Source organism: Balaenoptera acutorostrata, chromosome 5, assembly GCF_949987535.1.
Source record: "Balaenoptera acutorostrata chromosome 5, mBalAcu1.1, whole genome shotgun sequence".
Classification (NCBI taxonomy): domain Eukaryota; kingdom Metazoa; phylum Chordata; class Mammalia; order Artiodactyla; family Balaenopteridae; genus Balaenoptera; species Balaenoptera acutorostrata.
Genome location: NC_080068.1, coordinates 139,275,285 through 139,298,953, shown reverse-complemented (window position 1 = coordinate 139,298,953; position 23,669 = coordinate 139,275,285). Strand labels below are relative to the sequence as shown.

General features: G+C 39.2%; 1 protein-coding gene across 22 annotated transcripts in view; it reads left to right on the top strand.

Moving 5' to 3' along the window:
* Nucleotides 1-15,371, top strand: part of ELF2 (E74 like ETS transcription factor 2) — a 90,298-nt gene extending 74,927 nt beyond the window's left edge. For 9 of the 22 annotated variants that reach the window (XM_057547229.1, XM_057547231.1, XM_057547238.1 and 6 more), the window contains 7 exons: nt 3,025-3,138; nt 4,864-5,037; nt 7,239-7,277; nt 7,638-7,724; nt 10,994-11,186; nt 12,360-12,710; nt 13,155-15,371. In XM_057547229.1, coding sequence (XP_057403212.1) covers nt 3,025-3,138; nt 4,864-5,037; nt 7,239-7,277; nt 7,638-7,724; nt 10,994-11,186; nt 12,360-12,710; nt 13,155-13,782 — 1,586 coding nt within the window. In that variant the 3' untranslated portion in view covers nt 13,783-15,371. Of the gene's footprint in view, nt 1-84; nt 262-3,024; nt 3,139-4,863; nt 5,038-7,238; nt 7,278-7,637; nt 7,725-10,993; nt 11,187-12,359; nt 12,711-13,154 lie in introns of those variants that run through there. The other 13 variants (XM_057547234.1, XM_057547243.1, XM_057547240.1 and 10 more) reach the window with 5 other exon arrangements.
* Nucleotides 15,372-23,669: the final 8,298 nt, after the last annotated feature.

Sequence of the window (23,669 nt, the reverse complement as noted above, 5' to 3'; positions counted from 1 at the left end):
TTTGACCCTGATTAAAATTAAAATAGTTTGGAAATTTATTTGGTATATTTATTTCTTCAAGGAATATTGACCAGCAGTGCCACCGACTAGGGGCAACTAGAGGATGATACCTGCCAGATTACTTTTAGCTGCATTGTTTCTATTTTTCAAATGAGTTGGTTATTTTTTTAAACTCCCATAAATTTCATACGCAGGCCTAGAAAGACACCAGAAAATCAAGTTTTAAGTACGAGATAAATACGGAGTTTTCAGCCCTCACTTGTAAGTGTGCTTACTTTAATGGCACAACAATGTTATATTCATATTTACCCTTAGGAATTGTGCAGAATTTTAGTTTAAATTGTATTTGAATTATTGATCTGAATAAAACAGTGTTGAAAAGTTTTTAAAAATTATGGAAACTTGAATAGGAAAAATATTTCTTAAATTTCTGTTACCAAAAACTGCTTGTTGACTTATGTCAACAAAAGAAAAGTAAAGAGATAGAGCTCACTTTTAACAAGTTGGTTTAAGTATTCTTGGAAACTGTCAAATTATTTTGCATCTTTATTTTGTTTTGAAATATTTTACTTCCATTTATGTTTTTGATACTCTGAACTATTCGTATAAGCTTCACGAGGCCAGAGATCTGTTCACACTTGTATCTCAGGTTTATAGCACAGGGTAAAACCCTTAACAATCCTTTGTTGACTGTACATAAGTATTAGATCTGATTGATAGTTCATAGAGAATTTATGCATTTTTTTTTATATTCTCATCCTAAATTTAAAGTATAAATGAGTTAATTGCTGCTTAAATTTGTGTGGATTCTATTTGTTTTACTCTGTGAATATAAAATATTTCAGGGAAACAGTATTTTGAACTTAGGGAGAAAGGGGAGGTTGAGGTCGGAAATAATAGCAAAAAAATTTTCACTGACATAACTAACATGAAATCATGGTTTTGAAAACATACCTCAAACTGCATAAGAGCTCAGGGCAGCATAATATATAGCTGTTGGCAAATTTCATTTTGTTTATAACTTAAAACATTAAAATATCTGGTAAAATTCTATTGCTGTATTATTATCAAATAGTCAAAGCTCTTACTTTAATGTGGTAGAGTTTTTAGGGTGTGCCTTAATACAATTACATAAGGAATTAGTTTACCCAGGATGGTTTATTAATAGCACCTAAGACAACAGCTAAATTGCAACACAAGCAGACTTTAAAGAGAATGAAGTTCCTAGAATAAACTTTTAAAAACCTGAGAATCTGCTTCCCAAGGTTCTTTAGTGCACGTGAGTACTGCAGGGGGAGGTACTTTGAAAAAAATACTTGAGAATGGTAATATATTTTATACTTACTAATAGTAAATTTCTTAAAGTTGAGCTAGAAGGACTGATTGAATCCTGTGCTTCAGTGAAGCTGCAGATAAGAGTAAGCAGGGTCACCTAAAGATAGATTTACTTAGAGGTTTGGCTGCCTCTCTGGAACTGTTTAGCTTTGAGCAGATTTCCATAAATGGAAAGAGCAACTGGAGAGACCGGGTACCTTGGTTGAGAGTGTGGATGGCGTGCAGCAGGTGGTGAAGCAGCCACTGGATTTTTTATGAATGCTCCTCCCCAAATGACTGGTGTGTATGGCCGGGGCCGGAGCACTCGGGGAATTTTGAGACTAAGCGAAAAAGTTGTTTTTAATTAAAAGTTTACTGGGAACAGTTTTGAAAGATTCATATCTTTAGTGTTGTAGAACTTGTGAATTTATAATATGGTTTTATGAAATTTGTATAAATATTTTCTTTTAGTCCTTTAGAGGACATCTTGAGAAAAATTTATCAGAGACTGTTAACATATTCATGTTTCAGAACCTCTTACCAAGTAGAATATTTCAAGTCAGGATGTGAAATTAATTATATATCATTAGGATAATGAGTTTGTGCTTGAATTGCTATTTTTCCTGTAAGGTCTGTGGGTTGTCCTTAACTTCAAAACATAAAAGAAATACTTGCATGCCTCCTATATGAAAGGTCTGTGTTAGGAACCATAACAGATGTAAAGATGAATTAAGATAGCCCTCCCTGATCTCACGGAGCTTAAATGGTGATAAGAAATTACCACCATTTATTGAATTCTTATCTATATGTGAGATATTGTACGTGTTTTTTAAGGGAGTCACTGCATTTAATTCTCACAAATGTATGAGGTAAGTAATATTCCTGTTTGGTGAAAGAGGAAACTGAGCCTTACAAGAAATTAAATTGCTGGCCTAAGGTAACAGAAATTGTAAGTGGCAGAGACTAGAGCCCAAGCTTTCGGGCCTGGAAAACCAAACCACTGCTGTACACTTTACTGTTTCACAAATAATTTAATCAGCAAAGCATAAAGTAAGTGTTAGAAGAGAGTTACAAGAGGTGGTAGATCTAGAAAAGGCTTCATGGAGAGGAAAAAAAAAACATAGGCGCTCTCTCTTTCTCTCTTTTTTTTTTTCTTTCTTTCTTTCTAAATTTCTTGGGTAAAACCCAGCAAAGTCCAGAGAGATCTTGAAGAAGAAAGCAGTTACTGTGAAGAAAATTCCCAAGTTCTCTGGTGCACTGACCAGGAGGGTCTGTAGGAATTGAACTAATTGATTAAACTAATTTAGAAATACGAGTTTCTGACTGATTTTGCTAGGTGTTTACTTAGTAGCAGTATATTAAAATTACAATTGACCTCATAGGACTGTTAATATACAACCATTCTCCCTCCCCTACCCCGCAAGTTAGTTTTGGCCTAAAATTGATACAGGGTTCAAATTTCAAGGGTCTGTCTTTGTTTTCCTTTGGATAAGATTCAGAAATTTCTAATCAATCTCAATAGTTGCTTTATAATCAACATTCATTTTACAAAGTATAGATACTAGGTTGTTTTGGTTTTAAAATTATTTCTGTAAGTAATTTATATGGGCTAATATGTATTAATGACTCATTTAGAATTATTAACATGAGAGTTTAATTTAATAACGTGTTCAGTGCATTTTAATTGAGTAGAACTTATTTTCCTCCCAGTGGAAGCATCAGTTCATAGCAGTAATGCACACTGTACAGATAAGACAATTGAAGCTGCTGAAGCCCTGCTTCATATGGAATCTCCTACCTGCTTGAGAGATTCAAGAAGTCCTGGTATGTGAACTGTTCTTTTTTATATTAAACATATCACATCACGTTATGTATCTAGAAAGAAACTTTTTGTTTTTGGTAATCCAAGGGGATTGTTGGTGTTCTCAAAGTCTATAATACATAAATACCTGTGACAGCAGTAATTGATTTTTATCTGTCAGTGTTCCCAAATCTTAAATACTTTAAATACTTAATTTTCAAAAATAAATGAAACAGAAACGCCCACTATAGACAGATAGATGGCTGTTACATTGCTGTTTATACCATCATGTCTTATTTCCTTAACTCTGGGTAAATTATAAACCTTAAGAGAATGGCAGATGGGAGCATTTGCCACCTGTGACCACGTTCAATCCTTCATTCAGTGATAAGTGGGCAGTAGCTCCAGGGAGCATTCCCTGAGGGAGAGCGGGGGTAGCTTCCAGCGTTTCCTCACACTCCCTTCAGGCTGCAAGTTCTCCTTTTTTTTTTTTTTTTTTGCCCCCCCCCTTTTTTTTAAAGGAGCAGAGCAGATTAGAGAGACAGAGTTCTCCACAACATTTTTTTTTTAAATTTTTATTTATTTATGGCTGTGTTGGGTCTTCGTTGCTGTGCGAGGGCTTTTCTCTAGTTGCGGCAAGCGGGGGCCCCTCTTCATCGCGGTGCGCGGGCCTCTCACTATCGCGGCCTCTCTTGTTGCGGAGCACAGGCTCCAGACGCGCAGGCTCAGTAGTTGTGGCTCACGGGCCCAGTTGCTCCGCGGCATGTGGGATCTTCCCAGACCAGGCCTGGCTCGAACCCGTGTCCCCTGCATTGGCAGGCAGATTCTCAACCACTGCGCCACCAGGGAAGCCCTTTGGCCCCCTTTTTAAAGACTGCCTTTGAGAGTCTTTTTGTCCTAATTTTAATGCCCAAATGTTAATTTGACTTAATATAGTTAAGATTGGCCCTTCTTTTAGGGATTTACAACATATGTTAAGATCAACCGTACTTTTTAGTTAGAGTAGGAATCCTGTGTATTATTCAGGGATAGGAGAAGATTACAGCATATTGGTCAGTATATTAATCCATGATAGTATGTAATAATTGAAATGGAAATGTCATATCCCGGTTATTCATGCACATTGAAAGGAAGCCAGAGCAATATTATTGTATGTAATAGAAAATCTGTATGGACCATTTTAGTGATCCAAAATATCAGGGACTGTTCCAGTAAATAAAATTTTCAATATTGAAAGACGATATTCATTTGGCTGTAACGAGCAGGTTTTCTTTTCATATTTTGAAATGAACTGTGCTTACTTTTCCCTAAACGTACGTTTATTACTTTAATGTTATACCAGGTGCATGTTCTTCCTAGTTAGAGAATAATGATGAGTGAGTGGAAGGAAAGTAATTATTAACTCACTCTTATACTCTTTTATTTTCAAATGTTTTCCCAATTGTCAAAATAATCCAGAGTCTTCTACAGTGAACTTTTGAAAGTATCTAAAAGTGTGAAGCACGGGGGTTGACTACTTATGATCTCCCCCTTTACCCAGAAGATTAACATTTCCTTCAAGTCGATTTTCTTTGCATTTATTTACTTACATACGTTAGACCATATTGTATATTCAACAAATTAACTTCAAGTTTTTATCCTGCTTTGATGAATTCTTAATAACCTCACCTCTACTAAATATTGAATTGTCCGTATTGAGAGGCATTAATGGGGGTGGGAAATTTTAATTTTTCAACTTTTTTTTATAGTGGAAGTGTTTGTCCCTCCTTGTGTATCAACTCCAGAATTTATCCATGCTGCTATGAGGCCAGATGTCATTACAGAAACTGTAGTGGAGGTGTCAACTGAAGAATCTGAACCAATGGATACCTCTCCTCTTCCTACATCACCGGATAGCCATGAACCAATGAAAAAGAAGAAAGGTAGAGTGTATTTATAAATTTCTGGGAAATTGGGTGAAATTTTTTCTGGTATCTTTTTCCCCCCATCACAGGACATAGGAAATATATGCTGTAGATTTATGATTGATGTTATCTTAATTAGATATTCTCAAAAAATTAAGATTTTGTCTTTTAACATGTTCATACTGTTTAAAGGAGTTAGTATTTGAGCCCTAAAAGTAGTTGCCTGCAGAATGAGATTATAATAGGTGCTTGATACACAGAAGGAAGATCAGAGATTCACTGCCCATTTTTCTACTTTCTGATCCTTTTAGGTACTTGGTTACTTTAAAAAAAAAAAATTATTCTTGACTTTCTCTATTTTTCATAATCTTATCTTCCTCCTCTTTTTGTGGGCATTAAAGTAAAAAGCCCAATTTTCTTCCCCTTGTCTTTGGCCTTAAAACCCCAAGATTGCCCGTAGGGACTTCTGCGGGGAGTCAGCTCACCTTTGGGTAAAGAGCATTTCCACTTGTTATTTGACTCCTGCTGAAACCTGTGCTCATCTGATCCCAGTGGGTGAGGCACAGAGGCTCCAGTCCATCTCCCGCATCCTGAGTGGGTTCTTTTTCTGTTTGAATCAAAGGTAAAACTTGAAAGAAATGAAATTCTGTATAAATGGTTACTCATCTAATTCCACTTTCTTCCCTGTCTCTTTCTTCACATTTTAGAATGGGGGAAAGGAAAAATCAAAGTCAAAAATAAGGGAAAACTTGTTTTAGAAATAATGGTATTATCTCTGATTTATTAGGTAGCAGTGTTTCAAATTGCTGTGATGGTCACGGGTCTGTGCCTCATTTGCTGTGAGGTACACAGTGGAGAATAAGACAGAGCACCTTCCCTCTTACAATATAGATAATATGTATTTGAGAAAGGCATGAATGAGAGAGTTTAGAAGGAAGAATTACTTCCTGCTGTAAATGTTTAAAAACAAAAGGAATACATATAAATAGCCCTGTTTACCCACTGCCCTCTATAGCCTTCGCTGGTTGTATCTTATGGAAGCTCTTACAAAATACTTAAGAAAATTTTAGATTTAAATGAAGAGGGAAAAGACTATGAAAAGCTGAGATCATTTAGGGAACCAAGACCTCTAGATGAGCAGGTTGATCTGCCGATGTGGTGGTGTGGTATAAACCAGGAATTAATTTGCCAATTTAATACTAATCTTATTACGTATTTGAAAATAGGTGGTCTTAATGAATGACCATTTAAAAATTACATGCAACATCGTTAATTATTCATTTGTGGTTAAGTACCTTTGGGACATACAAAGTTAGGTAGGTATTTTTTAATAGTAGAGGCTTCTTTTTATTTCCAGAGCCTTTAATATACTAATGTGCATTGTAAATCTCCAAGAGAAGATAGCATGCAGTTCTAAAAGTTAATTTGACTGTAGAACCGTTTTTCCTACTGATGAATAACCTATTTCTCACGTAATACGATTTGGGAAATGCTGCTTTATAAGAAAATAAGCCTTTTGGGGCTAACCTTTCCATTAAGGAAGTTGGGCTTTCGTGATTGAATTTAGGAGACAGTGAAGACGTCAGTCTTATTACTGACTGATTTGTATGTATAAATATTATTTAAATTGAGAAATTAAGCTCTGTTTTAACAAGGGAGACCAGTAAACTTTCTGTTTTAATTTTTGCCAAAGCATACATCTTAATGAAATCCTAGAATATGATAACTATGCTTTTTGACATATAAATTAAGGCACTTTAATTTAGCTCTAGATAATCCTTGCTAATGAAAAGTAGAGACATCAGAAATCCCAGATGTTAGGACAAATCACCAAATCAGTAATAGTATATGTAATATTCCCAGTGTCTTTCTTCAGGCTTCCCCTCACCTGCCAGCATTCATCCATCAGGGCTGAGGGTTGAATACAACACATTTCAGGCTTAAGCTTTCTTTCCTGTAGAGAAGTATAGCTCTTGCTTTTCTGTTCATTGTGGATGCTAGTCTCTCTCAGAGAGCCTTATGGCAGAAGTGAGGGGAGACAAAAGGAAGGGCGCAAACATCTACTAGACCTACGAAGTAATCGCTTGGAAGATTTTTTTACCCTTAAAATGTACCTGCACATTGAGGTGGGGAAATTTATGCTGAAATTCTGGTGAATTGATTGGCTCAGAGCAGTAGAGAGTGTTTAAAATAATATTTTTTACTTTTCCTCATTTGAGCTCAAAGGGCTTCGCAGATTATCAGATCCTCTGCAATCGGTAGGTAAAGCTTTTTCTAACAATTCTGTAGAACAGAAAACAAAAGTTTGTACTAGAATTTGTTTCCATTGCTACATTATTGGAAAAGGTTAGCAAATTGAGGCTCTGACCATGTAAATAACGGGTTAATAGTGCCTGACTTGCCATGTACATTGACATTACTATCCACTAACTGCTGTCATCTAAAATTGCAGAAGTGCTTTTCATGTTCTTTTAAAGGCAACTTTTATATACACTGAATATATTAATCCATAGATTAGTATCCAGTTTCATGAATAATGTGTTATCAAAAAGCCTGCTATCATGCTTCTGTTATTTTTCCTGTTTTCAACGTGTGGTTTCAATATCTTTTATTTCCAGTTGGCCGTAAACCAAAGACCCAGCAATCGCCGATTTCCAATGGGTCTCCTGAGTTAGGTATAAAGAAGAAACCCAGAGAAGGAAAAGGTAATTTTGGGGGAGGGCTGTTTTGTAGACGAGATGGTTTTTTTTTCAGTCAAGTACATTTGTAGGAAAATCACTTCTAGTAAATGCACATGTGAGAGTACTGTCTTTGGTAGCAGTTCTTAATCAGGGCTGTATGAGCGTCACAGGCGGAGCTTTTTCAGACTATCTATGCCTGGTCCTTACCCCAAGGAGATGGGGGGTGGAGGGGAGTGGAGGCCTGGATAAACTGCAGGGAGTGGAGGTGGGCAAGCGTTTGAATTTGGAAAAGGCCCTAAGTGCAATCTGATACACAGCTGTATTAAGAGCTGTTGTTCTGGAGGATGTGTGTATGCATAACGGCAGGCGTCCTCATGGAGGGTCACTTAGAATGGAAAAAGGTTTACAAAACTTAAGACTTCATTTCTCCATACTCTCTTAACTGATAGAAGCAAGGTGAATTTAGCTTTTCTTAACTGATTCAATGCAAGGTGAATTTAGTTTTCCAACCAACAGATTTCAGTCAAGTCAGTAAGGATCTTGGAACAAAAATTTAACATGTTTGCTTTAGAGTTTGTATTTTCTCATTAAGCACAAAAATAGCAATAAGCCTTCTACATTCTCTGCTTTCGTAATTTGTTGCGTAAGTTGATTGCAAGTGATCTTAGTAAGGGTTTTAGGTGTGTTCTGATAATCTGATAACCAAAATTTTATCACTTCCATGAATGTTTTCAATAGTTGGATACATTTTGGATTCGTATATTCAAATTTATTCCATCCTCAACGGGTAGTCTGATATATCTCATTTTAAATAATTAAAGCTAAAATTAAATCTCTAGTAAAAAAAAAAAAATGAAGTCTAGTAAGCCTGCCAAGAAATATAGACAAAAAAAAAAAAAATCCAGTTACAGTAAACCCTTATTTATTTAGGAACTGTTTATTCAATTTGGGACAGATTTAGGATACTTTTATTTTCTTCTGTGTCTTTGGTTGTTTTACATTACTAGTATCTTAGGTTTTATCTTTTAATTTATATTGAAAACTTTAAAACTTACATAATAGTAGTATTACAAAGTTGAACTGTAAATATACAATTATTACTTTAAAAAAATTATTTATTTTATTTATTTTTGGCTGCGTTGGGTCTTCGTTGCTGTGCGCGGGCTTTCTCTAATTGCGGCGCGCGGGCTTCTCATTGCCGTGGCTTCTCTTGTTGCGGAGCACCGGCTCTAGGTGTGCGGACCTCAGTAGTTGTGGCTCGGGGGCTCTAGGGTGCAGGCTCAGTAGTTGTGGCGCACAGGCTTAGCTGCTCCGCGGCGTGTGGGATCTTCCCGGACCAGGGCTCGAACCCGTGTCCCTTGCATTGGCAGGTGGATTCTTAACCACTGCGCCACCAGGGAAGTCCCAGTTATTACTTTTTAAAAAATTATTCCCATCATCAGTGGTGTCTCTTGTATTCAAAGACCTTATGTTTAAAACTGGAAAAAAATTTCGTGATAACCTATTTTTACCAGTCAAAATCACCTTTCATTAAAATTTCAGTTTTGTATTATTAAACTTGAGGCAACCTGTTGAAATGTGAAGATTAAAGTGATTACAGTCACCCCTGGATTAAAAATCCAGTCACTTTTTCCTCTTCTGCAAAATTATGATGATAATGTCTCCATAGACTTAATGAACTACCTTGTCTGATAAAGAAGGCTTCCCTTTTGAATTGTTTTCCTTAAAACCAGAAATAGAATTGTTAATTTTAACTTGGGGATGGGAACTGGGGCGAAGCATTTAAAGACAACCTAAAGAACGTTGATGAGTCTGATTAATTCAGTAGACACAGAAGCATTCAAATCCCTACTGTGTGCAAGGCATTGTCTGTTGTACAAAAATTTCTTCCAGAATAAGTTCTTATAATCTCTAGGTCATAAAATAAAAACGCCCCAGCTACATATCTTGATTCAGTTGAGAGTGACGTAGTTGAAAGTCATGCACGGTTTAATACTAAGAGTTCTTAGGTGTTGCTGCTGATGTACAAATGTAACATAGTAAAGTTGAAGACATACAAATAACATTGTAGGGCTTCCCTGGTGGCGCAGTGGTTGAGAATCTGCCTGCTAATGCAGAGGACACGGGTTCGAGACCTGGTCTGGGAAGACCACATGCCACGGAGCAACTAGGCCCGTGAGCCACAACTACTGAGCCTGCGCGTCTGGAGCCTGTGCTCCGCAACAAGAGAGGCCGCGATAGTGAGAGGCCCGCGCACCGCGATGAAGAGTGGCCCCCGCTTGCCACAACTAGAGAAAGCCCTCGCACAGAAACGAAGACCCAACACAGCCAAAATAAATAAATAAATAAACCTTAAAAAAAAAAACAAAAACCTGACCCTTTAAAAAAAAAAATAACATTGTAAAGTTGAAGGTTAATTTTTTGAAGTCAAGAGATGCACACGGGGCTCAACTGTGGGTTAATGGATTGACTGAACTTTCAGGGAAATACAGGATGAAAATGAAATGCTAGAGGGGAAAAACATCAGCGTCTCGACTGAGTAGTAGCAGTGGCTTGATGTGGAAGCCTCCCACCCTCAAGGTTCTTCTCATGTAGCCCGTAACTTGGATCTGGATTTAAGGATAGTAAAGGGTTATTGAGTAGGAGCCTGGAGATGGCCTGGTGGCTCACTGGTGGCATATGTATTCTAATCTTCTTCTCGGGACTCTCTTCTGTTCTTTCATCAATTTAAGAACCTCTGCACCTAGAGGCTTACAAAGGGAATAAAAGAAAAACAGCAGCCTGTTTTTAGTCTTCTCGTCTTCTCATAACCACTGCCCACTACTCTTCCCCAACCTTCCAAGAAAAGAAAAGAAAAGAAAAGAGTGATGCTCTCTTCCCTTTGGGACTAAGTTTCTTATTTTACCTACCCAGAGTCCTTCCTTTCCTTCTATGCAAATCTTAGCCATCTTCCAGGACTTGATAATGTCTTACCAATCCACTTTATTTTCACTCCTGAAATCTCAGACATTATTTTCTATCATTCATTTGAAATATAATTGTGCCTGGCCTTATGTTATAGCTTATATTGTTTCAAACTATTGTTTATTTCTTGAATTGTTGTTATTTACTAGACAACACAATTTGACACTGTACAAATGATTGCCGATCTAGTCAAGTATTTCATGACAGACTCTCAGTACATTTGTGCTTCACCAGTGGTAAATTAATTGATTTTTTATCCAGCATAAGTAAATATTTGCTTTTAATTATGTTAATGAATCTTTAATCAATGTCTATGATTGTTTTCAAAGGAAACACAACCTATTTGTGGGAGTTTCTTTTAGATCTACTTCAAGATAAAAATACTTGTCCCCGGTATATTAAGTGGACTCAGAGAGAAAAAGGCATATTCAAGCTTGTGGATTCAAAGGCTGTCTCTAAGCTTTGGGGAAAGCATAAGAACAAGCCAGACATGAACTATGAAACTATGGGACGAGCTCTGAGGTAAGAACCCAAAAGAAAGAGTTTTCAAACAAAACTTACATGTCTCTTAATATTGTCTATTAACTATTTAAAGAGAAGCTGTTAAAATCCCTTATTTGTTACAGCTTGTAATTTGGGGGGGATTTTCTTGAGGAGCTTCTTTCTTGTATTTGGAGGCAGGTGGGGAGAGAGGAGTTTGGTCTAGACGGCTAAAATTTCAACACCATTGGAAAATCCATTTTCGTGGGAAATGTGCACCTTTCAGAAAATTAAACCCAAACAAAATACAGTTTCCAAATTGTGAATTTGCTCTTTAGTTCCTGCAAATTTATTATAATGGATTTATCTTGATATGAAACTTTCTCGTAAGTTTTGTCAGTTGGAGGAACCCACATAACTTTGTAATGCATGTGGCTTATTCTAATTAAGGGTATTTTGTAAATGAACATAGTTTAGTGACAGTATTCATATATACCACAGATTCACTTCTGCTAAGCATGGCTTAGGTAATTTTTCCACCTAACATCAGATTGTTTTTATAACCTATGTAAATCAGAACTAAATTTTTACCAGTGTCTGTAAAATACAGTCGTCCCTCAGTATCTGAGGGGGGATTGGTTCCAGGACCCCCCGCAGATACCAAAATCCATGGATGCTCAAATCCCTTCTATAAAGTGGGGTAGTGTTTGCCTATAACCCACCTCCAGCCCCTGTATACTTGAAATCATCTCTAGATTACATGTAATACCTAACACAGGGTAAATGCTGTGTAAATAGTTGCTATCACATGGCAAATTCAAGTTCTGCTGTTTTGTGGACTTCTTTTTTCCCCGAGTATTTTCGATCTGTGGTTAGTTAAATCCATGGATGAGGAACCCAGGGACGTGGAGGGCCAGCTGTACAACAATGTAGTCTGTATTTAGGTTAAATTACTTCCTTTAAGAGCGAGCTTTTAGCTTCCTTACAGGCCTCAAGGCTACGTAAGACCGGTGGCACCAGGTTCTCATTTCGTTCCTGCTGCAAATTCTTAGCCTTTTGAACAATCCGGGCAGCGTGAGTGCCTCCTTATCTCTTCCTAGAATCAGTGAATGTTTCTGGTAGCATCTCTTCTACATGGTGTTTTTGTTGGGGGGGTAGGGAGGTGGGGAGAACAAATGTAATATACTTGATTTATTTAGTACTTTTTCCTGACAGATATTATTACCAAAGGGGTATTCTTGCAAAGGTTGAAGGACAGAGGCTTGTATATCAGTTCAAGGATATGCCCAAGAACATAGTGGTCATAGATGATGACAAAAGTGAAACCTGTAATGAAGATTTAGCAGCAGCTGCTGATGAAAAATCATTAGAACGAGTGTCACTGTCTGCAGAAAGTCTCTTGAAAGCAGCAACTTCTGTGCGTGGTGGGAAAAACTCATCTCCTCTAAACTGCTCCAAAGCAGAGAAGGGTGTAGCTAGAGTTGTGAACATCACTCCCCCTGGTCACGATGCTTCGTCCAGGTCTCCTCCTACTACCGCATCTGTATCAGCAACAGCAGCTCCAAGGTAAGTGAGGGAAACCATTAGTTGTAACGGGTTTAATTTTTAGAAAACTCTTTGGCAGAAATGATATGTTCCCTTTTTAATATTTGCATTCTAAGAACTCACTGTTGTCAGGACTTTGAAAGGTGCTTGACATTTTTAAATGTATTTTATTGTTGTTTGTTTTGTTGTTGTTGTATTTTTGTTGTTGTTGTTAAAGTAGATGTCTCCTCTAACCTGAATGGATTTTTAGGGTCTTACGGATGGAATTTAACGTAGGCTTTAGTTTTTAAAATATATTCATCTCATGGTATTTCATACTCTAAACTTAAGGGGTTTTCGGTACATTTGTAAAATTTGGGAGCACAAGTTTTATATGTTTTGGATTTGCATTCATCTTTTTGCTCAAGAGACCTATTTTATAGTTTACCATGAAACATAATCAACTGTATTTTTTACCTCTACTAGGACAGTTCGTGTGGCAATGCAAGTGCCTGTTGTAATGACATCGCTGGGGCAGAAAATTTCCACCGTGGCCGTTCAGTCAGTTAACGCAGGCGCCCCGCTGATAACCAGCACCAGCCCAACAACGGCGGCCTCCCCGAAGGTAGTGATTCAGACAATCCCTACTGTGATGCCAGCCTCCGCTGAAAACGGAGACAAAATCACCGTGCAGCCTGCCAAGATCATTACCATCCCAGCCACACAGCTCGCCCAGTGCCAGCTGCAGACAAAATCAAACCTGCCCGGATCAGGAAGCATTAACATTGTTGGAACGCCCCTGGCGGTGAGAGCGCTCACCCCGGTTTCAATAGCCCACGGCGCGCCTGTCATGAGGCTGGCAGTGCCTCCTCAGCAGGCCTCTGGCCAGACTCCTCCCCGAGTTATCAGCGCCGTCATAAAAGGGCCAGAGATTAAATCGGAAGCAGCGGCCAAAAAGCAGGAACATGATGTGAAAACTTTGCAGCTGGTACAGGAAGAAAAACCGGCAGATGGAAATAAGACGGTGACCCACGTAGTGGTTGTCAGTGCGCCTTCAGCCCTTGCCCTTCCTGTAGCTATGAAAACGGAAGGACTGGTGACGTGTGAGAAATAAAAGAGCAGCTCTCCCACGGACGTAAGGATGTTAGTGATAGTCCTGACATGAAGCATTTGCAAGGGTGGCATCAAGCGAAGTCAAAAGACTTTAAAACATTTTTAATGCATATAAGAAAACAATCAGACTTACTGGAAATAAATTACCTATCCCATGTTTCAGTGGGAAATGAACTACATGTTGAGACGCTGACAGAAAACTGCCTCTTACAGTAGGAAACAACTGAACCCGTCAATAAGAAAAAGGATTGAAAGGGACCAAGCAACTCACTACAATATCAAGTTACACTAAGACTTGGAACACTAACATTCTGTAAGAGGTTATATAGTTTTCAGTGGGGAGGGATTGGGATGGGTGATCTCATTGTTACATATAGCAATTTTTGATGCATTTTATATGCATACCAGCAATTATTACTGTGTTCACACAGAACTCACTTAACTGGTGCTATGTGAAGACTGCTAATATAGGTATTTTAGAATGTGAATTGAAGAATGGATCCAAAAGCTTCAGAAAGAGGATAGCAAAAAAGATCTAGTGCGATTTTTTTTTTTTTTTTTTATCATATAGCTTAAGCTGAAAACAAAGGCCTTAGACTAATTTTCGGTTTTCTTTATTGAAATAAGCTAATGGCTTGTTTGTGTAAAGCTTTTTTATTAAAAGAAAAATTTTAAAAATCTTGTACCTAGCACAGTATTGTTATAGAATATACATGTAACATTTTATATGGTAGTTTAAGTCTGTCAGTTTCTTAATTGTGGACAAATTAACAGTTGGCTCTGGCCTTCCTTTTGCTGTAAACGTGCCTGTGTCACTCACTTCGCCCTGGCATCTGCGCAGACATAATCCGTTTCAGTTCTGCTGTCACTTGGAAGTTAAGGCTCAGCATGAATTTTTGTCAGGTAGCTCTAATGCCTGGCGTTTTCTTTCTGCCTTTTTTTTTTTTTTTTTTTTAGTTGAAGTTTAAGGGGAAAGTACCAGTGTTCAGATTTGAACTATAATAGTTTGTATATTCAACATTTGAAGTATATTCTATTTTGTTGTACTCTTGTTTCAAAGTGTATTCAAGTAGGTTTTCTGAAATATAGAAGTGAAATTTATCTTGTCTCTGGTGATATTTATAACAATATTCAAAAGCTACTATAAACATACTGTTTTAGCTAAGAAGTAACAGAAGTCCTATTTCTCCTTCCCAACTACTGCGTGAAGAAATTCTACTTGTTTTGTTCCATTACATTAATATTTAGCAAGTAATCTGCATGTTTCCACTTCCTTTCTAATTACTATCAATCATGTAATTATTATAATGTTCTACTTACCATAATGAATTTACTATTTTAATGTTGGCCACACTTAAGTAATTTATATTTCAGATCAGACCATTTGTTTCTCATTCAGACCTTTTGAGGGTGAGGAAGAACGAATAATACTCGAGCCCTTGTACAAATTAGGATGTGGAGGGACCAGAGGAACATAATTTCACATGAAACTAGGTCCTGTGGACTCCACACTTTAATGCTCTTTCTACTACAAAGAAAAGTTGTCTATTTTTACATCTTTTAGAAATTTAAATAAACTGATACTTAATATTTTGTGGCCTTTAATTGCGCTTTTGGTCAGACACTACTTAGGTCGACAGAGATTTTTATAACAGCTCCCTTTGTAACCTTTTATCTTTTCCCATAAACATACTTGATGGTACCTTTTAATAAAAGCTCAGAGAAGAACTCACTTGATTCTTATCCCATCTGGGGGTTAATCTCAAATTCTACCTCCTTTAAAAACATTTCCTAAATATTTCAGCTTTCAAAATCTGTATCATATGCCTTGACGCTTAACTGTATTGTCTTTATTGCACTGAAGTTTCATTGAGTTATGTCTCCCATAATCCTCTTCTAGGGCAAAGGTTGTAACTTGTGTCATGCCTACACGCCTCCCCAAATGCTGAGCATATTTTAGGCACTTGGACTGTTATGGATTTTGGTAATCATGTATTTGCTACGAATGTAAATCACATGGAGGGTAAGTAATGAAACATTTTAAATGAGCAGCTCTTTCTGCCTGTGCTGTACTACTGATTGGCTTTAATTAGGTTAAGCCAAGGCTACTTGCTTACCTCCTCCACTCTAACCTGAACATTTTTGTGTGTCTCTTTCAGCATAAGTTCACCTAAGGTCTAGATTTAGAAACACATGTTGACAGTATATACCGATCAGAGTGTTTCTTCTGATTGGACTTAGCAGCGGTATGGCATTTAGTCGCAACCCTTCCAACTGTTAGTCACTATAACTTACATGTGCTTTTTGTGTCCAGTGTATCAGGGAAGAACCACATAACGATGACTTGATACGGCCACCTTTTCCAGTCTGGCCAGGCTTTTGAACGGTGATCAGCAGTCGGCCCATTTATTCCTTGGGTCGTCTTCCAGCAGCAGTCCCGGCCTTTCCGCCACCACCCTGCTTACCAAATGGCCAGTGTACCTCTTTAGAGAGCACACTGAGGTCATGAGCTGTGAACTCCGTTTCTGGATCCCTTGCTGCAAGAGCATCTACGTATTCCAGCCTCCATCCTTAACAAACAAACAGCCGTCTCGGGGAGGAGGCAGGTGTGCCTCCCTCCTGCACTCACCGTCTTCTCCCCTTTCACACCTCCTTGGTTGCCTTGTTCCAACAGCCCATATTCTTCAGAAGCTTGCAGTCAGTTCTGCTTAGAAACAGTTCCCCCTGGGGTCTCCAGCAACCCAACAGTCACATCAAACGATGCTTCATTTTTTCATGTGATCAGCCTACTTCTTAAAATTCCCCTTCGATTTCCCGTGACACTCCGTTTCTGGTTTACTTCCTGCCTGACCAACTCGACTTTCTTAGTCTACTTTGTTTTCCTTCAGCTTTCCCATTTAAAGGTAGTACCTACCATGGGGCTCTTTTCCTCGTAGAGTAGTTACATTTACCGTTACGATTTTGCTTCAACATTACATAACCTCATCCACGCATGTGGTTTTTACTACCAAATCTATTGTTCTAGGCTAGACTGAAAGTCTTAGATGGGTTTAATTCCCCGCCGGCTGTTTCCTCCTGAGTGCCCAATGGAACTCTCCTCTCTCGAAAATCTATTCCTCTTAGCTCAACAAATGACACTGCGTGAAGGCCATTCTAGACCCTTTACTTCCTATATCCAGTCTTTTACCAAGTCCTGTTGATGGTACCTTCTAAACAGCTTCCTTTCCCATCCTCCCTACCTTATTGCTTTGTCTTCTCAAGCCTGCCTCTAGTTCGTCTCCCGTGCTACCAGATGAGAGCTTTCTAAAATGTGTACTTCCATCACTTCCTTGCGACTGCTTTAAATTCTTCAACGGCATCTCTTGCTAAAAAGAGAAATATCCAAAGCATAAAACTCTTACTAAAGTCCTTTGACCTAGCACCTGCCTACGTTCCCAAGCCTTACTCTCTGGCCACCCCCGTTTTGGGCATCTCCGGGCCACAGACATATTGACATGTATTTTTCCCAAATATTTTGGGCACCCATACCTCGTTGGGCCATGCCACTGATGGCTTCTCTCTGGACCACTCTTTCTTCCTTCACCTAGATTTGAGTTGGAGGTGACAGACATCAAAATATTTCTGAAATAAATAGGCTTGGAAACCATTCAGGGTGGGGAGTGGTCTTAACTCTGAGTGAATTCTTAGTAAAAGATTGAAAAGCATCAAGTATATAAAGACAACAAGGGCTAGGGGAGAGGAAGAGTAACCCAGCAATGGAGATCAAGGACCATTCATGGTTAACAGGACAGTTGAGGTCAAGATAACGGTGGGCAACAGTATCAAGTGTACTAGGAAGGGCCAAGCAAATAAGAAGCCACCAACATTGATACAGTGACAAGAGAGGGGCAGTTCCAGTAGGGGGTTGGCCGTAAAACCAGAATGTAAGGGACAACGGCACCTGGTTCGTTACCAGCCACTCACCTCTGACACCTGGCATGCTTCAGAGAGCGTCTCTGATCACCGTATACGAATAAGTCATGTTTAACGATAACAAAAACAAAATTTGGGCTTTTACGTACAAAGCATCCCGTGATCCTTTAAGCCTCCTGGTCTATCTTATGGGAGGGCATTACAGAGCACATTTTTGGGAGGCAAGAGGAACCCTACTTTTAGTTCCACGGCCAACACAGCAAGTTCACAGTGCAGGTCCTTTGCGGCTGTGGTTCATCTGTCCTTCAGCCCCTTGGTTATATCGTTGTCCTCCGCAGTTGTAACCTATTCTGTGCGGACTCGGTGCACTGTGCCGCCATTCCTCATGAGAATAAGATACTCTTCCCCCTTTGCAAGGGCACTGACTCGCCTCCTGCATCACACCAAGAAACCTCTGAAAAACAAGTGCAGCAGGGAGACTCATGGGCATACTTCCTTTTACTGTGCTGCACTCTGCAGATGCTTTGTTTTATACAAACTGAAGGTCTGCGGCAACACTGCTGTCAAGCAAATCTATCGGCGCCCTTATTCCAGCAGCGTTTGCTCACTTCGTGTCTTGTGTCTTTGGTAACGCTCACGGTATTTCAAACCCTCCAAAAAAGATTATGGCTTACTGAAGGGTCAGATGATGGCTAGACTTTTTTTAGCAATAAAGTATTTTTCAATTACGGTATATACACTGCTTTTTTTTGGACATAATGTTATCGCACACTTAGTAGACTATAGTATCGTCACTTTTATATGCACTGGGACACCAAAAATTCATGTCTTTCTTTATTGCGATACTCATTCTGGTGGTCTGGAGCTGAACCCCCAGTGTCTCTGAGGTATGCTGTATTTGATTGGACACGAATCTACTTCACTTTTTATGCATCCATAACTATCTTTTTTAACACTGCACCTCAGCAGTTATGCTGTGGGTTCAGGACTTATAAATGATATATTACAACTTCCCAAGTGAGAACGTACAAACAAAACATGAGTATTTAATGCAAAATACTCCATGTCAAAACCAAACTATAAATAGACTGTAAACTAAGAGCAGAGTTGCCTTCTCCCAGAATATCGTTTCCTCCCATCCCATTGTATGTTTAACTTTTAGAAAATTTTGTCTGAAAGATTTTAATACGTGATACTGTCATAAAAGGTGGATACTAAACTGTTTTACAGAATCTGCAAATTATTTGGATTGTAGGACATGAAATCACTGAAATACTGTGGAAACTTTGCTGCACATTAGATCACCTGGGAAGATTTTAAAATCCTGTTGCGCAGGTCACATCCCATACCAGTTAAATTACAATGTGTGGGACTTCCCTGGTGGCACCGTGCTTAAGAATCCGCCTGCCAGTGCAGGGGACACGGGTTCGAGCCCTGGTCAGGGAAGATCCCACATGCCGTGGAGCAACTAAGCCCGTGTGCCACAACTACTGAGTCTGCGCTCTAGAGCCCGGGAGCCACAACTACTGAAGCCCGTGCGCCTAGAGCCCATGCTCCGCAACAAGAGAAGCCACCGCAATGAGAAGCCCGTGCACCGCAACGAAGAGTAGGCCCCGCTCGCCACAACTAGAGAAAGCCCGCGCGCAGCAACGAAGACCCAACGCAGCCATAAATAAATAAATATAAATAAAATAAATAAATAAATACAATTACAACGTGTGGGAATGGGAGCCGGGCATCAGTATTTAAAAAAATATCTGTGTGATTTCACCACGCAGCCAGGTTTGGGAACCGCTGCCATCCAGATACAGTAAGGAAAGTTTTACATTTAGAGATCTGTCTTAATCTAAGCTTTTCTAAAATGTTCAACAGAAAAAGGTAGTTTGAGATATACCTATTAACTATTACACATAGCTTTTAAAAAACCTACATACTGTATATTTCATTGATTCTAAAGCCTTTTTCTCATATTTATTATCTCTTTAATTAGGATGAATCTTTTAAAGTCTTATGAAACAGTACACTGTGTTAATGTGCTTTGTCCCTTAAAAAAAATTTACTTTCGGGAAGCTATATATTAATGCCACCAATGCTACCATCATTCAAAAAATACTTTTGAATTGCTTCTTGGAGCAGAACCTAAAATTTTAAAACATGCTTAATAGAGACAGGTTTCCTGCCGAGGAAGATTTTAGTTTTAGAAATAGCCAAGTCACTTGAGGTTAAGAAAACTTACACGAATTAAGCTAGGTACTACCATATCTGTTTCAAAATGAAATGTGGCTCTGAAGTTCACACTTTTTTTTTTTTCTTGAAACCTTCATAAAACTGGATAGGGAAGCTGTTCCCCAAAGTTTCAAAAACATTTTTGAGTAGTGGCAGCAGTAACTCAAATTGTTTTGAAGTGTAAACCAGTTTTAAGAGATTTCCTGGTCTAGTCCCTGTATTATAAATAAACTAAGGTTCAGAAAAACTTGACTCGTCAGTTTCAGTTCAGCTTGTCCGTGGCAGACCTAGAGACAGAACTTCTCTCTGGCCTCAACCTCCTTTCCCTCCCATCCAAAAAAAGGCAGGGGGGCTTCCCTGGTGGCACAGTGGTTAAGAGTCCGCCTGCCAACGCAGGGGACACGGGTTTGAGCCCTGGTCCGGGAAGATCCCACATGCCACGGAGCTACTAAGCCCATGTGCCACAACTACTGAGCCTGCGCTCTAGAGCCCACGAGCCACAACTACTGAAGCCCACGCGCCTAGAGCCCATGCTCCGCAACAAGAGAAGCCACTGCAATGAGAAGCCTGTGCACTGCAACAAAGAGTAGCCCCCACTCGCCGCAACTAGAGAAAGCCAGAGTGCAGCAACGAAGATCCAACACAGCCAAAAATAAACAAACAAACAACAAAAAAAGGTAGGGCTTGGGGTAGAACAAGGTTAGTATCTGAATAAGTCTATCCCACCATGCAATGATCTTACTTTCTCACAAAGTAAATTGTGAAATGTTGCAGAATTTTACTGGGTGTTCCCTTCAGGTTTACCAATGTAAGGCAGATGTCAGGGGTGTCCCACGTCCAGCTTCCCATCATCTCTCCTGACTGGTGTTTCCTCCCTATGATTCAGGACTCTGTAACCATATTTCAATACATATGCAAGTGGTCTACATCTAGAAGCCTGAATCTGTTCAGTGTGGTAATTTAACTTATACTCTGCTTTATTATCAAAAGAATTTCAGATAGTTTACATACTGTAAGAATAAATTAAAGTTAACAAAAACAAGCAGGTACGAGACAATGACACAAGGGAAAAAAAGGCAGGATGGCAAAAGAAAATAGAATACATGCTATAGAATGTTACACAGCAATTAAAATTCAGCTATAAGGTTTGGTTTTGAATGTCTCGGCAGCCAAAGCAAAAAAGAATTCAACGTACCAAGATTCATATCTCAGTTTACCAGCTGCTTAGAAGAAGCAAAGCTTTCCCTCCTAAAGTTCTGTCAAGAGGAATGGGTCTATCTACATGCCTAATAAATATTTTCTTAGAAGTGAGCTTTCCACAGAAATCTGGGGAGCTAGGGCCCCAAAGGCAGATACTTCTATTTTACAAATCAAAGTAGGGTTGAAATCCTCTCCTGAAATTAAAGAACCGAATCGCCAACCCACAGCCTCACAACTTCCTGGAGGAAGAGTTAGGGAAAAAAAATCTTGCCATTCTATCAGCCCCTCACCTATTTGGGGCTTAATTTTCTTTCTTTTTTTTTTTTTTTTAATTTTCTTTTTTTAAAAAAAAATTTTTATTTATTTATTTTTGGCTGCGTTGGGTCTTTGTTGCTGCGCGTGGGCTTTCTCTAGTTGCGGCGAGCGGAGACTACTCTTCGTTGTGGTGCGCGGGCTTCTCATTGCGGTGGCTTCTCTTGTTGCGGAGCACGGGCTCTAGGCGTGCGGGCTTCAGTAGTTGTAGCACGCGGGCTCAGTAGTTGTGGCTTGCGGGCTCTAGAGCGCAGGATCAGTAGTTGTGGTGCACGGGCTTCATTGCTCTGCGGCATGTGGGATCTTCCCGGACCAGGGATCGAACCCGTGTCCCCTGCATTGGCAGGTGGACTCTTAACCACTGTGCCACCAGGGAAGTCCCTTAATTTTCTATTAACACTATTAGTTCTGCCCTTTAAAATTGAAGGATTATTCCCCTTGGAATGATCTGAAGAGTGGCTTGTTAGGACATCCATGAATACGTTAGGACATCCGGAACAGTGCCCTTCCTTTTCTTGCTCTGAATCTTAAGCATTGTTTACTCAACAACTTACATATATATTATATTACAATTTACAATATCGTTTTACAAACACCTCACAAATCTATGAGGCTGACAGGGCAGGTATGATGCTATACTCTCTGGATGAGAAAACTGAGGCCCTAGAGATAGAACCACAGTGGTCACAGCTAAGTCTTTTTACTTAACAGCCCATGCCCTTGTACATGATTTGCGTTTATAAGCCCAGCTCCAGACCTCTGCCATTCCGGTATCCATCCACTCTAGATAAAGGCCTACCTGTGCCACATTTTTCTACCTGTCATTTTAAGAAGTTCATCAGAGCTCCTTATGTAAACACGTTCATTTTTTTGGATGCCTTTCCTTTTTAAAAATTGAAATCAATTATGATTATGAGCATGCGTTTTTCTCTCTTTTTAGAATTTAAATCTTGGAAATCTCTCAAGTCTAAGACACAGCGTGTAATTAGATGCAACATTCCCTTCATTATAAAATTTTGCATGTTTTAAAAGAATGATTCAAATACAGAATATTTGCATCAATTTTCTCCTTTAGTTTGAAACACTACTACAGCTCTTACTGCTTCCTTTAAAAAAAGCCACCATCAAACTATGCAAACGGTATCAGATGTTCTAATTTTGGCAGTACTGCTTTACTATTATACCAGAATAACTGAAATCCGCTCTACAGCCACTATTCAGCCTCTGTATCTTGCTTCTAACTCTATACTGTATGTGTACTACAAAAGTATGACTTATGTGTTTGACCATTTTGCATTCAACAAATCTCTTCCTCCCCCCAGAATATTACTTTTCTCCCCATTTGTACTCACTCAAGGCCAAGGGCACATGGTGGTGGGGAAGGAAGTGAGCCCTTTGGGGTCATGACAGACCTGAGGGTGAATAGAATCCTGTCTATTAGCTGAGACTTTGGTCAAATTATTTGGACCTTTTAAGCCCCATTTTAAATTAAGAGTAGTTTTAATATCATATGTAAAGCTCTCAGAACCAAAGATAAGGAACTCAAATGTTATACAGATATACACCATTACGTTTTACTTAAGTAAATGAGGCGGCCATTCCTACCGCCTCGTAGAATGGAATCTACTGAAATATGGCACGGAGGAAGAAAAAAAAAATCCACTATCACTCTGTCATCAAGAATCTGGGGGCTTCCCTGGTGGCGCAGTGGTTGAGAATCCGCCTGCCAACGCAGGGAACACGGGTTCGAGCCCTGGTCCGGGAAGATCCCACATGCCGCGGAGCAACTAAGCCCATGCGCCACAACTACTGAGCCTGCGCTCTAGAGCCCGTGAGCCACAACTACTGAGCCCACATGCTGCAACTACTGAAGCCCACGCGCCTAGAGCCCGTGCTCTGCAGCAAGAGAAGCCACCGCAATGAGAAGTCCGCACACTGCAATGAAGAGTAGCCCCCGCTTGCCGCAATTAGAGTAAGCCCGCGCGCAGCAACGAAGACCCAACACAGCCAAAATAAATAAATAAAATAAATAAATTAAAAAAAAAAAGAATCTGCACAATTTCTAAGACTCTAATTACAACCACAATCAAAATATTATGGGATATAAAAGGAAAAGCTGGATCAAAAGGTACATAGGGATGGAACAAGAGAAACTCAGTAATGGAACACACTTAAAACAATTTAGAATAGAGATTTGTTATTTACTCGTATGCCTTCAGGTTACCCTGATGGTCCACA